The sequence below is a fragment of the Sitodiplosis mosellana genome, unplaced genomic scaffold, assembly GCF_009176505.1.
Source record: "Sitodiplosis mosellana isolate CC-2019 unplaced genomic scaffold, AAFC_SMos_1.0 Smas_scaffold_6102, whole genome shotgun sequence".
Lineage (NCBI taxonomy): Eukaryota > Metazoa > Arthropoda > Insecta > Diptera > Cecidomyiidae > Sitodiplosis > Sitodiplosis mosellana.
This window is the reverse complement of record NW_022601343.1, coordinates 26,265-41,400: the sequence shown is the minus strand read 5'-3', so window position 1 is coordinate 41,400 and position 15,136 is coordinate 26,265. Positions and strand designations below refer to the sequence as shown.

General features: G+C 40.7%; 1 protein-coding gene across 1 annotated transcript in view; it reads right to left on the bottom strand.

Annotated features, from left to right (window-relative positions):
• LOC129573801 (DNA-dependent protein kinase catalytic subunit-like) overlaps nt 1–15,136 on the bottom strand; it is a 31,188-nt gene continuing 16,052 nt past the window's right edge. The window contains exons 2-13 of the mRNA XM_055454906.1: nt 12,633–12,808; nt 12,398–12,563; nt 12,177–12,316; nt 11,074–12,108; nt 7,174–10,975; nt 2,998–7,095; nt 2,522–2,865; nt 1,995–2,454; nt 1,276–1,901; nt 962–1,195; nt 495–874; nt 1–415 (exon numbers count right to left, since the gene is read on the bottom strand). Coding sequence (XP_055310881.1) covers nt 238–415; nt 495–874; nt 962–1,195; nt 1,276–1,901; nt 1,995–2,454; nt 2,522–2,865; nt 2,998–7,095; nt 7,174–10,975; nt 11,074–12,108; nt 12,177–12,316; nt 12,398–12,563; nt 12,633–12,808 — 11,639 coding nt within the window. The 3' untranslated portion in view covers nt 1–237. The remainder of the gene's footprint in view (nt 416–494; nt 875–961; nt 1,196–1,275; nt 1,902–1,994; nt 2,455–2,521; nt 2,866–2,997; nt 7,096–7,173; nt 10,976–11,073; nt 12,109–12,176; nt 12,317–12,397; nt 12,564–12,632; nt 12,809–15,136) is intronic.

The following is a 15,136-nucleotide window of genomic DNA, read 5'->3' as shown; positions in this document are numbered from 1 at the left end:
TTGTTTTCTGAGAAACATATTCTGTAATCATTTGTTTTTATTTTTGGTTTCAACCATTGGTTTTACTTTCAAAGTACAGTAACAAGTATTTTCTTTTGGATTAAATTGAATATCACAATTTATTTTGTGTATTTTTCTTTCATTTTGAAAATTGTTGGATTTTGTTCATTTTCTGTTGTTGTTGTTGTTGTTGCTGCTTGTTTCTTTGTTGACCCATGAATCGTGTTTCGTGTATCTTTAAACCCATGGCCGAGTTCCTTCAAACGATGCACCAAGTATAGCAGGATCGCTGGCAATATCAATCAGACATTCAACTTGTTCTTTGACAGTCAAGTTACGTTTTGCTAATTTATAGCGAAATCGATCGGGTGTGCCAATCAGGAGCTTTTTATACTTTGATGTAATGTCAGCATCACTGAAAAAAGAACAAAAATATTCCAACTCATTTTCCTTTGTTCTATTTGGATATAGTTTTCTCATGCAATTAAACATACCAACAGTAAAAGCCGACTTGAAGATCATTTTCGGTTGGAATAACGGGATTGATGCCGCTAAGTTTATCTTTGATCGTGCTGATATGTTGCTCCGGTTTACAAGCTCGAAAATCTGATGATGCTGAATCGACTATTGCTTCGTCCGAAGTCGCACCTCGAATGAAAAAGTCATTTTCGCTCGAACTGGGTCCGCATATGAAGGCTTCTAGTGCAGCCATCAACGATTCACTTTCCAAGCGGAACATGCGCAACACATGCGCCATACATTTGATCAAAAATCCACTGGTTCCTAGTGGCTTCATAACATTTGCAAATTGATTGGTCAAACGGAATGGCACTAACTCCGGGACCTCGAGTCTTCGGGTGGCAGCGCCAAAAGCCTAGAAAAACAAAATAATTCGAAATAGTCCGAATAGATAAAAATTGGAATGAGCTAAACGCTTCTTATTGTCGTATTATATTCTTACCATATTGAAATCGATGCCAATCAACTGTGCGTTGCGCAGGTCAATGACAAAGTTGTCCAAATGTCGATCACCAATGCCGAGCACCCAATGAGCAATGCTCATGGCAGCAAGACTTTTGACAAAATTGTTTCGCAGCGCATAGAAACACTCTGGTGATGCGCTCAGCTTGTATATGGCTTTTCGTAAACCGTTTTCAGGAATGTTTTGTTGCAATTTCTTCAAATTCCATGCGATCTTCAGGTGAAAACAGACAAGAAAACCATTTAGAATTTTAATTTCACAACGCCGTTAACCTATTAATTAGTTGGACTTACATTATCCGGCTTGTAATTAAGAACAGTAGCAATATTCGGGTTTTTGTATGAATCATTATGGAATTTATGAATAAATTGTCGAAATTCTCTCACTGCTACACCATTTATGGCATCCCAGTTCGGATCACTTTGTGACAGAAGTGATTTGATTGTTTCTGTGTTTTCGACCCAACTGATCAAGCCACAATGTACAGTCAATGGAATCACTTTGTAGGTGCGTATTGACAGCTTCTGTTGGCTGCAATTCTTATCCGCTTTCATTTGATCCGACATCAGCTTTTGAATTTGCTGAACATGATCATCTAGTCGCAAATCTTCTCCGTACTTCACAAGGAAACTGTATGACTTGCCGTCATCGCAATCGAAATTCATTTTTATTGGGCGACGCAAAGATTTGTAAACCGTCACCTTTTCATGGAATTTAACGATTTTCAGGGTATTGCTTGGAGTTGGTGCTACATTTCCTGTATGTTGTCCGGGTAATTCGATGAAATTGTCTCCACCAGTCCAATGATACTGCGCCAAATAAGGACTGAAGTGGTTGAGATCGTCGTCGTCTTCTTTGTGATTCATGTCCTTTACCTTTTTCAATAAGATTACCGCACCTTGTTTTACCTTTGTTACGTCTGAAAATCGATATTGAAAAGATTATTCGCGAAAAAAAGAAGAGAAGAGGTCTTGTGTTTTTGAAAGTCCTTCGTAAAGCATCGAATACTCACCATCCATTTTCATCAGCGCAATGAACTCTTGTTTGAACGATTCAACTTTTTTTGCTGATTTCCCACGCACTTCTCCATATACATTGTCATAACATGTCTGCAATTCTTCTCTGACCAACTCATAGACCGTTTTGGCGTAAATTTTTTCAATAACATTATGCAAATGATAAGCCATAACTTTGTCGGGTAAACTCAAGTAATTCACATTTTCAATGAATCGCTCAATCATCGGATTTTTTACAGCGTTAACCATTTGTTGAACGACAGGTCGGATGGGAGCATTTGGTTTTTCTGCATAATATTGCCGGTAGGCCAATTGGAATGTGTAAATCACTGTTGACGGATAAGTGGTTGCCAAGCGAAGCAGTAAATTGTCCAAGAAACACTCGTGTTTGAAGTTAAAACGCGAGACAATTTGTGTAGTCCATCCAAGGAATATCCATAATGGCACATCGTTCACCTGATGAAAGTGAGTTTGAATGTTTAAAGTATGATGAAAATGTGGTGAGAGCACATTTTTCTCTTACCTCTCCATTGAAAAGATCTGTTAGCACCGGTGAATCAATGTTCGGCAATTGCAGTAGGCGAGGGAATTGAAGACGAGCATTTTTCGAATCATGTCGCATGCCACGTAAAATGGATTTGATCAATAATTTTGTGGTCTCCAATCGATTTTCCTGCGTGTCTGATTTCAATTGTCTTAGACAAAATATGGCGAGACGATAGTAGGATTCTCCGATGTCATGTTCTTTCATTGAAAAATTACTGGAATAAGCTTGTGCTCGACTCTCTTCGCATTTCTCGGCCAGAGCGATTGTTTCGTTACAGCATCGACGGGCATATGTACCAATCAATTGTGACATACTTTGTGCTGTAATGGAAAAGAAATGTTTCTAAATTTCGAATTTAAGTGACGGAAAACACGTGGAAAATTTCATGAATAAATGAGATGAACTGAACTAGACTCAAAATCAAATCAAGCCATTTGAACAGAGCTACTTACAATCGTCCCAGGCTCCAGTCAATTGAGCAACCTTTTGTTTCATGGCATCATCGATCGTATCGCATTTCGTCACAATTTCATTTGCCTGATCGGTTATTTCATTGAGTTGACCGAGTACCTTAAGCCGTAAATCTGGATTTGCGTCGAGAATATTGCGTCGACCGTTCTGCACCCCCCAAAGATTTGTCCATATGTTCACCAAATTGTCGAATGCCACTTTTGGATCGGATTTGCTCTGACTCATCCACTTGTTTTGTTCCTGTTTAACAGTCGACAATTCAAATTGAATGGTATTTCGTTCACTTCGCAGGGTACTCCGATCGGAATTTAATCGCCGTAACACGATATTCGACAATCCATAATTTTGTTGTTGCACGGCGATTTCATTTAATTTAAAACGCATATCGAACATGCTTTCCTTCAATCGATCGACAACTGGTGCCGTGTTCGGATAGAATTTATTCAAGGCGTGTTTAGTTACAAAATTTCGATATGAAACCAATGCTTCCCACATTTGTGTCGAGTCGGCGGTGTTCATTTGCGTTTGATACCAACGATCGGCCAACTCTGCAATGATACTGTCGTCAATGGTGTTGGTCAATAAGTCCGCGTATTTGTGCATTTCAGCTACACGTCTCGTGTTCATCAATTTATTGCTGCGCATTTTTTCAGACAAAACGCTCATAGCGCTCCAATCATCCAAAAAGCCTTCGAAATATTGATTGGAGAACACCTTTGCCTCTAGATATTTTGTGTTGGCCATTGACAAAATCATCAGCTGTTCGCCAAAATGTTTCTTTATGAAATCGGCTCGTGTGGGATTGCGCAACCATTGTTCGATATTTGCGATGAATGGTTCGGTGGATTGACTGAAGGTGTAGAGCAGCGTGTGTACCTCGGATCGAATATAATGTGGCAATATATACTTTGAGTTCCATTCGTCGGTCCAAAGTTGTTCGAATTGAATTTGTTGCGAATCATCTTCATCGCTCAGTTGTCCAATGACATTATTTTCGAGGTCTTCCCATCGTCCCATCTCCTCATAACAATTGAATAACGATTGATATGCGAAATCAGCGACATGTTTGTTCCACAGACTATCATCGGTGCTTTTGTTGATTAATTTCATGTACGATTGCAACGCTCTCTCATAATCACCGTTCGATTCGAATTCAATGGCCTTGGTAAGCAGTTTGTCGGTGGTCATTTTATCCGAAAAAATACTCGCGGCAACATCATATTCCGATAGACTGTAGTACATGTTTGCCAATTCGGCCCATGTTTCGCCATTCGCTTCATCATCCACGGTATTTATTTGGTTTTCCAGCAATAGAATTGCGTTGATCATCATATCATTGGCATTTGGTATGGCCGTAACGATGCCAGCATCAATTCGCACTTTGGCCTCATTTGTGAGGATGATTTCCGTTAGTGCACTGAACAGCATTGGGTCGCAATTATTTGGCTGTCTGATAATAGATGCAATGGTTTCAGAAAGTCCATTCAAAAACGTTTGCATCTGGTCCTCTTTGAGACGGTGATAAACCGCGTTCAGAATCGCGACAAATGTGTTACGTGCTAAAATTGGATCCAATTTCACGAGCACTTGTAATGGCAGCAAAAACGCAAGACTATTGATGAAAAAGTCCGGGAAATCACCGAAACGATAACGTCGATAGAGCGTGACTTGACCTTCTTTGCGCTGCTGCTGTTGATTCTGCTCTCGTTTTTGATACTCACGTCGTCGCACCGCACTTAATGCCTTCTCACGACCAGCCGCATCTTTATTTCGTAGAATTCGTTCGCGCAAATAACTGAATCTAGTTCGGCTCACCGTTTCTTCTGGCTGCACTTGTTGCGATCGTCGATCAAGCACTTGCGTTGGTCCACCGATGAGCAATGAACTCTGCGATTGCAATGAAAACGATTTACTGGATTGATGCAGACTCGATGGATCTAATGTTGGATCAAAATGCAGTGTATGCTGTGTGGCTCGTAGGTAACTTTGTGTTGCATCAATTCCACTGTTGATTATTTGCTTCTGCTGTGATTCAGTGAACAATGGTACACGAAGACTGCTATCCTGTGACTTCCAATTCACATTTATGTCGTATTCCGTGTACTTTTCCTTACCATCGTCGGCACGCGTGCTCAAAATTCTATTTTTTAAATCGTTTGACTTCAAATCGATGAGCAATTGCACGCCGTACTTCAGAAAATCATGACTGTACAAATGCTGGAACATGAACAAAATCCGATCGTTCAAAGCAGCTGGAAGCTCAGGCAATTCATTCCAATATTTGAAAACGGCATTTTGTAAATCTGTGTCCACATCATTCAGCCCTTTCAACAAAATGTCCGTCGATTGCCGATTGAGTTCTTCGTCAGCACGTGAATGATTTTCGCGAATGTACTTCATAATTTCGTACACCACATCACGTGTTTCAGTCTGTTTTGCATCTTGGAATGATACGACACGCGGTAAAATATGTTTGATTTGAGTGACAGACATCTTTGGAAGGGCCTTATTAAAGATGTGCAATCCGATTAGTTGATGTTGATGCTCTTGCGATTGAGTCAGCAAATCAAGTAGAATGACCTCAACATCACGTGAATCGGCCTCATTTACACGGGCCAGGAACATTTGCAGGTAAAATTTCTTCATATCCGAAGGGCTTGTTGCTATCAAGCTGCCAATCGATGTGATGAATTCTTTGATCACGTAGTATTTGTCGATATAAAAGATAACGTACATGAATTTTTTCTCATTTGCTCGCTGCCATCCTTTCAAATGCATGACCAATTCATTGATAAATTCCGCGGTTTCTTGGTCCACGTCACCGTTGTTCTGTTTCACAATGGTCTCATGCAAAGCCATCCCAAGAACCTGTGCGGCCGGCTGATACACATCGGTATGATGGTTGTTCAGGCAAGCACGAATTGCCTGTAGAAAAGGTTTTTTCGACTCTTCCGTCCACGGAACCAACTCATTGGCGAGAACGATGCCGTTCAAATGAAGACCGAAAGCATTTGATTTTGATTCAACATTTTCATCGCTGATTTTTTCATAGAGAAGCTGATGTGGCAATTTTATGAAATCACGCCATCGTTCCATCAAATTTCGAATAAGCTCCAAGTTGCGACGAAAAACTTCACGTTGTGGACTGTGAGCGAAGGCCATAAGATTAGCCATCAATGCACTGGCCAAATCTTGTTCTTCGACTGCACTATTTTTGGTGATTCGATACGCAGAGTCCCATTCGAGTATATCGACCAAACAGAAAATCGTCAGTGCATCAATTGACCGATTCGCGGTGGTCCAATCAAGCAAAAATTTAAGGATTGCCGGAGTCATTGCGTCAGCATAGTTTCGGAACCATTTGGAGCAATTGTCAACCACGGTCACCAAGAATATTCGAATATTTATGTGTACGTTGTTGCTTTTGTTAGCAATCGGATTGCAAATGGTGTCGATCCATGGAAGTTTTTGCCTCCTAACCGTGCCATCTGCGTTGATTGGTGTTACACTTTCTTCAAACATATGCTCGATCACCGCACAAATTGTCGCCATAACCTCATGATCATTCACTGAATTCTTCTCAAGCATTAGCGTTTTCGGTTGATAGTTTGCAATGCGATTTTGATGCTCGACTTCCTCCGTCGTACGAACATACGAACTACTCAGATCGATTTTGGTAACATCTTGGCTAAGCGATGATTCAAACACATTTTGTGACTCGATATACTTTCGACCGGGTGCTGTGTCGGTGGTGTTCTGCTTCAACCGGCGAATCGATACCATTCGCTCTTTGATTTGGGGACGTTTATCCACTTCCAATGTTTGATTTGTATAGAGATTGTTGTCATTGATATTGATGATGTTCCACCAATTCTTTTCCTGGAATATCCAACTGTCATAAAACTTCAACTCTGATTTTGTGTTACTGATCAAGGCACACAGCGATTTGAATGCAGCACATTGATATTTCCGGAACCATTCCATGTGTTTAGCATTTGTTGTTTGAAATGTTTCCAACTTTGTTGCGGAGGCCTTGGACATCCAAGCCAACAGTTCGTTACCTCTTTGAATTTTGTGCGCTGAAGGGGAGACATGTTAACATTGAAATAGAAAGAAAAATTCAAAAAAAAACTTGGAAATCTCAAAATGAAACTCACCTCCACCCATTTTTGCAATTAGAACGGGGAATTTTTTGTCGATAATTTCGTTGTATGCAAAAATAACAACCAAAATTTCGAGTAGTTGAAAGCCGCCAATGCGTGATGTGAATGCCTGTTCCAACTTATAATCCGACTGATGCAGCCCATACGGTGTTTCCAAAAGCTGTTCGATCTTGCGAATATGCAGCGTATAAAATTGAGTGATGGTCTCTTTGTCAGAGCTCAAAATCATGTGTGAAAGAAATCGTTTCATCAACGCTGTACGTATTGTCGAATCGAATGAAATGCTATTGAACATCTCGAATACATTATTCAAACAGTTGAGTTGGTGTTCTGCTTTCAATGAAGTTATAAATTTCTGTACGCTCTGCACAATTTTCTGATCCATGATATGGTCGCTGTCTTGTACCGTGCAATTGATTATGAACTTCAACATGACCAGTGACTTCGAGGCGCACATAGTGTCCAGAATGACTTGGAATGCATTCTCAAATGTGGTTCGATCAACACTGCCCGGTCGTAGCTCGGACGTGTACAACGGGAAATATTTGGTCTGGAACTTTTCCAGTGCGCTTTGTACCTCTTGATGTTCATATGTTGCAGGGCCGATTAAACATGGCAATAGGAATATTGCTTGAATTTTCGTTTCAATGCTATAATCATCGCTCACTATGAGATTCAATAGCCATTTTTCCAAATTCGATGCCTTTTTCGAGATTTCGGTGAGTTCATACGGGCAAATCATCGCAACTTGTCCCATCAGTTCAATCAAATTCGTTGTGATTCCGATGTGTCGATCGGCTCGTGTTAATATCTCCGACCATTTTCCGAGCACAATATTTGTGAGTGACTTCATTTGAGGGAGATTCTGTGAGCCAGCTTTGTACGCATTGTCTGTCAGCTCGATCAACATGTTCAGCACATAGGCTACATTTGGTGGTAGGATTTTCGATATCAAACGTTCGGTCACGATTTCGATTTGTTTCAGGAAATACTTGTAAATGGTCGATTTGAACAAGTTCAAAAAGTGTTTGCCATGCTTGATCGCTTTCATGGAGTTGTACAGTTTTAAATCGGTTGTGTTTAGCAGCAAGTCGATTAGATTGATGTAAATGCCTTCTTTGTAGAGACAAACTTCAAGCAGATGACTTGCGAATTTCAGCGTATCGGGTGATGGTGTTTTGGCAATCAATTCACTTCCTTGGCACTCTTTGACTCCTTCAAATACTTGATAGAGAACCTTGCTTGCCAGAACATCGATGTTTGCTCGAAGACTTTCCTCTAGGAATACATGCTTCGTACGAAACAAACTGCACATCAAATCCACTCCCTTCAAATTGTTGGCGTCCGATGTTGAAATTGAGCTTCGATTGAGAATTTCTTCAATGGAATTGGTCAATGTTTCGTAGATATCGGTCGTGCTGCGTACCAATTTATTGTTCAAATCGCTTTTGAATTGTGCCGAAGCAAATCGATTGGTGAATGAGATGAATGATTCCAACGATTTGGGTAATTTTGACAAAAACTCTGGATTCTTCGTATCACACTCAAGAAATTGCGGCCGAAATACTGACGTTTCAATCACCCAAATCAATTCCTGTGTCTGCCAAATCACATCGGGTGCACATCCGATGGGCATGGTTTTGTTTAAAAATTGAAAGATCAACAGTAAAATGGCGCTTTTTTCTGCGTTAATTCGATCCTTTTCCAGAATTAACTCGTAGCCCATATCACGTTCACCTTCGAAGAAATTTCGGTTCATAATGTTATTCATGTAGTGCTCGAGCACCGCAAAGATGCATCCTTGGTTTAGAATCGGTTTCCAATTGGGCATAAAATTGTTCTCGATGAACCAAATGTAGCAATCCAGTGTTGTGTGCAATCGCTTCAACCGCACGTACATTGCGGCAAACGATCGGGCTTCGAAATGCTCGATGTCAAGTCCATTTTCACACAAAGCAACCACTGACGCATCATCGGTTTGTGTGCTTCGTATGAATGCTGCTGATGAATTGTAGCCGTCAACACACGGTGCCAGCGCAGTAAACATTTCCATCACTTTTTGCCGATACATGTGCTGTGTGCTATTGCATTGGCCAAGCAACCATAGAACTGCGTGCAACAGCAATGAGTCTGCAAAGGCCTCAGGTTTAGCTCGATTCACGTCTGGTTTGTTGAAAACATGTTTGTGCTCTCGCAGCACTCGCAAAATATGATCCAAACTCGCTGACACTTGCTTCAAATCCGTTTGACAATGCACATTTTGTTCCGATTGCTGTTCGCTCAATTTGAAATTCACACAAAAATCATGCAACAAGTCCAACCAGTATATGTTCACAACAGCGTCTTCCTCCCGAAGCACACGATAAATGTTATTGAATGCAAGCGCAGCGCCAAACCGTTTCTGATGCAGTGCATCTGAGTTGAACAGTTTGAGTTTTTGTAGTAAATTTGCGACTTTAAACGGTGATGCATTGACTTGGTCTTTATTTGTTTGCCGAAATGCCCAGGATAGAAACTCACGTAGGGATCGTGATGCCAAATCACGCACCGATAAATTGCTTGGATGCGAAATGGCATCGAAGAGACACGTTAACAAGATTTGTGTTCCGGCCGTGGGTAGTTGATTCCTTTTCGACAAATAGTGCATGGTTTGCATCACGAGCGGTTCAAACATTTGTTGTACACCCACATCACCATCACACCCAAGTTCCAGCATCAATTTACACAGTTTCGACCACAATTCGTCTTCGTGATTATCCGAGCCGATCAGATAGAGAATGGTTGCTTGGATAATTTCACAGGCGGTCATTTTCTTCTGACGATCCGTTGTCGATGATGCAATTTCGCAAATGCGCGGAATCAATGTGTCCATGTGGATCTCTGGATTGAAATTTGGGCCATACAGTTTCAGACTGACTCGCGGCGTTTTGTTCCATTTGACAAGTGTAGCATTTTCGTTATTCTGCATGACATACAGACAGTACTCTGGTTCGAGAGTGCCGAGGAATAAGATTATTCTTTTCTGGAACTTTAGCAGGTCGTTTTCTTTGACTTTGATCAATTTTTGTGCAGTTCGTTTGGTGCCTTGGATTCGATGGCGAGAAATTTCCACACTTTTTACTGAATCATTCTTGAATCCTTGCAAAAATGCATCGAAATACGGCAACACATCACGCAGAAACTGCTTCGCTTCTTCCGACATACGACTGATTGGTGCAAGGTATCGTTCGATAGCGCTCAATGCCATTCCGGCTATGAAGAGGCTTGCGTTTGATTTGCCAATCTCAAAGGCCAGCTGGAAGGCAGGAGTCATGTCATGGATCAAAGTGCACAACATGCAGGATGGCGCTGAGAAGAGCAATTTCAAGCAGGCAATTTGCAGCTCGCCGCTACTCTGCTGCGCTTTTCGTATGGTTGTGCTCAGGTAGTAGTAGACATCATTGTAATTTATTTGACTATCCTCGTACAGCTCGTTCCCGAAATAATCCAAGCGATTGGCGATTCCGAGGATTAGCTGTGCCAGCCGTACAAAACCACTCACCAACGGATGTTTCAATGATTTTGAAATCACTTCCTCGACGAAACGATTGATCCATTTCAAAAAATGCGTCTTGTGACTGTTCAAACTTTGTGCTTTGAGTACGTCATGATAGAAGCCAACCAAATTGAAGAAAATATGAAAATCTTTCACACGAACCGGTTCAAAGTCATAATTTGGATCGCTGAAAAATAGCTCCTGATCTCTTCCTTGCTCATCACGGTAAACTCGCTTGTTTACGGAGAGATTGAGCTTATCCTGAGAGGAGAAAATGAAGAAATAGATTTTTATTTCGATTGAGGAAACTCTTCGAATGATGAAATTCAAGCTGATTTTGAAGTGAAAATGATATTTACCAAGATCTTAAACAATGCTTGCATCATTTGATCATATATCTTGCTAACAACAGCATTGCGATCATAAGAGGTTGAGCTGACTTCGGCCAAAAATCCATTCCACAATGGCAAGTATGAAACGTAGGTCACTTGATCTTTCCAATCTGTGTCAACACTCCAATCATTTTTGGCATCAAAGGGTAGTTTGTGTGAGCATGTCCAGATGACTCCTTGCAACACGACCTTCTCTAGAATGTCGTCGACAATCGAATCGCCAAGCTCGGACAAATTGTGGAATGTGCGCATCAGCGTGTTAATTGTCATTTCATGATGTGCAGCCGATAACAGATGGAAATTTCGAATCACCGACACAATTATATTCTGCAGAACGTTCAACTGGATACCAGACAACTGATTGATTTGCTCCATGATGCGCGACAGCGCTTCAACATAATCGGGAAAATGTTCCAACTGTTCCTTACTATTTTGATTGACGGCGTTTGCGGCACTCTCTGTGCGCTGCATTACCAAACGCAACAGTTCATTCAAATGCTCTGGCGTCATTAGTCTTTTGCAAGGTGCTGCAATCAAGCCAAAGCCCACAATGGCCAGACGAACTTCGTACGTTTGACTTGAGGACGATTCTAACGTCGTCTTGAAGTACGATTGTAGAAACGTCAAAATTTCACGGCATCGATCTGGATCATCGCTTTGAACTAGCTGATTCGCAATTTCTCGATGCATTGCGCGTAGAAGACAAATGGCCGGTCGACGATTATCGAATTGATCCATTTTTAACCATGTGTTCACTAGCAAATCGTGCCAGTAGAAGAAATCTTCGAATACTTGCTTGCCAAACAGCTCGCATCGACTGGCCAACAGATTCAGCGCGCTTCTGTGGACCGCTTTCTGTGATGTTTCCAATGGTTTTGCAATCGGTTTGATACATTTGTAAACGCGTTCGGCAAATATGGCCTTGTGCACTTCAGATGGTGCGAAATGTTCCAAAAAATCACTCAATCCATTGAAGGCTCCAGCGAGCGACACAAATGATGTCTACAAAAATTATGCGCATAAGTTAGTGCTCTGAAAAGATTATTTGTTAACTGTATTAAAGAAATTACATCTTGCTTGTTGATAACGGCATTTTCCAACACTTTGAAGTACATGTCACGGATTTTGAGGCCATCTTCTGCTGCATTCTCTATGCAATCCGGATAATCTTTCGCCAAACAGCCGATCAACCCGAAAATACGACACTGAACTGAATAAGACGAAGAGAAAACAATCAATTTATCGTTAGTAAGGAAAATGTTATGAAAATACGTGGAAAATGGGTGTTTACCAATTCCTGGCTTTGATAACTGTGCAATTTTCAGCAATTCACTCATCAAGTATATTCGATCGATTGAATCACAGCAGTTTTTCAACACCAATGCTTCAATCACAGCGCCAGCTTTGTCCTTTTCTCGGGCCGATGTTTGCATCGAACGAACATATTGCAAGCAATTCTATTGGAATGCATGGAATTTTGATTGAATAATTCTGATAATGGAGTATTGTGTTATTTCTCAACTTACGATCACCACATCTGTTGCATACGCGGCGACCTTTTTTGGATACAGTTCAATAACTTTCACAAACAGCTCGAACGACTTGATGGTTTCATCTTTGAATGTTTTGCTCTGTTTCAAGCACAATTTCACGAAACCCAAAACGCCGCCATCATCACTCAACACCTTTGCCACAGCCAAATCTGGAATAAGCGAAAAAAAAAATCATCACTTCAAGGCAATTTAAACAAATTCAAAGAATAGAATCAATTATAGCATTGGTTTAGTTTAGTATTTTTATTCAAAAGCTTAAAAAGATTTAAGAATGGAAGTAATTGATCTGATTTCGGAGTCGAAAGTAGAAGTTTTGCTCTAAAATATTCGTTTTCAGATTCTATCTCCGGATAAAATTCGAAACAAACAAAAAGCCGTACATTCAAAACCCAATTCAATTCAAAAAAGAAACACAACGAATTCGCCCGGCTCACGTACACACAATCACAACTGTGATTGGCACCTTCTGCATGCGATAATATCGCCATAACGCATTGCGATATGACCGTCTTAGTTTTGCATGTATTTGCTTGCAAAGCCAGTGCACAAATACATAAACACTGTATAACACTCAAATGCTCATTGGTTTATTCAATCCGCAGCAACATAATTTGTAGCGCTGTTAGAATGTCTCATTGCTTTTTCGTCGTTTGTGTGAACATCAACTGTCATTCTCTGAAAGAAAACCCATTTTGCAGAAGTATTCGTATTGATCTTCAAAAACGAAAGAAAATACATCAAAAATAGTTAGTTCATTGAATAGTTTTGAATCGTTTTGTTTACAATCATTGAAATGGCCAATGTGTTAGAGAATTCAGCTGCTTTCGGAGCGTGTCAAAAACTATATCTCAACGAAGATTTTGCTGATGTCCATTTCGTGTTCAACGTTGATGATGAGAGTGAAAAGGTACCGGCAAACAAAGCGAATTTGGCTGTTTCCAGCCCGGTATTCAGAACAATGTTCTTCGGATCCTTGCCAGAGAAAGGAGACGTTCCCATCTCTGATGCGGATGCTGAAGCGTTCAAAGAGTTTCTCCAGTTGTTCTACCTGGGTGAAATGACTCTGACCATGGAAAATATCGAGACCGTTGTTCGTTTGGCCGACAAATACGATGTCCTTGAACATGTCAACGCATGCGCCGTGTCCCTACAAAGCCAACTGACATTGGACAAAATGTGCTGGGGATATCAATTGGCCGTAAATCTCCAAAATGAAGAACTGATCAAGTTCTGTGAGAGAAAAATCATCAATTCGCCAAAGGAAGTCCTTGCCAGCGATGTATTTAAGCGTTGTGAAAAAAGTACTCTAAACCGGATTTTGGGGCTGGGTTTGATCTGCAACGAAGTCAACGTGTTCGATGCCTGTTTGACATGGGCGAAACACGCATGCGAACAAAACGGTTTGGATGCAACACAAGCGGTGAATTTGAAAGATCAGCTCGACGACTGTTTGAAGTTAATTCGATTTGGCTCAATGACAAACGATGAATTTTTCGAACGTTACGTGCCGCTAAAAGGATTGTTTACATCGGAAGAGTTCGAAGATATAATGCTTGCAATATCAGTGAAGGGACACAAACCGAGAATATTCAATCAAATTCCAAGAAGCGAGATTTACATCAAAGGTGTAACATGGGACGATCGTAATATTTTGCGATGTCAGCGGAATATGGTAGGTCCAGCGCGGAGACAGACTGGCATACGAAATCCAGAAGTAACTTCGTTTTCATCGAATAAAGATCTGTTGCTGGGAGAGATTCAAACTGCACACACGTCCCAGTCTGAAATAGTCGGAACGAAGGTCAAAGTAACTATTATGGAACGCAACGACTCTACATTTCAATCAATCGAATCGCCAAAAGTTCTTTATGTAGGCACATCTACTACATGGTTTGGTTTTTTTGATAATCGGTTGAAAGTGACTTTGCCACAGCCAATTCTGATTAAGCCTCAACGTATTTATGAAGTTCGTTTGGCAGTTCGATCACTCGATGGAAGCTACTACTTCTCAGATTGTCAGCCGATGGTGGAAATGAATGACGGGACTAAAATTCAGTTTCATCGAAATCCAACACTGAACTACGATAACCTGGCGAATGGCTGGATTTCTGATTTGCTCTTCAACAAAGTTTAAATTTGAATTGGGATTGTGGAAAAAGAAACGACGAATTAATGAATTCGGAAAAATATTCCAGTCCAATAAATCAAATACCAGTTTGAGCAGTATACAATAAAATCAATTGCTAACCAAACCTAGGAGAGTTGTCTTTTTTCTCTATTTTTGTATAAAATTCTTGAAAATAATTGCAAAGGAAAACAAACGATATGTGGCGAAATATATTGGGTGTATAACTTTGCTTCCGCCGTTTTCCAACAGATGGCTCCAGCGGTAAGTGCTGGTGAAAAATATCAGCTCTAAAACGTCATACGGTATGTTACAAATGTAACAACAAATGCAATCTAGATTTAAGTTTAAT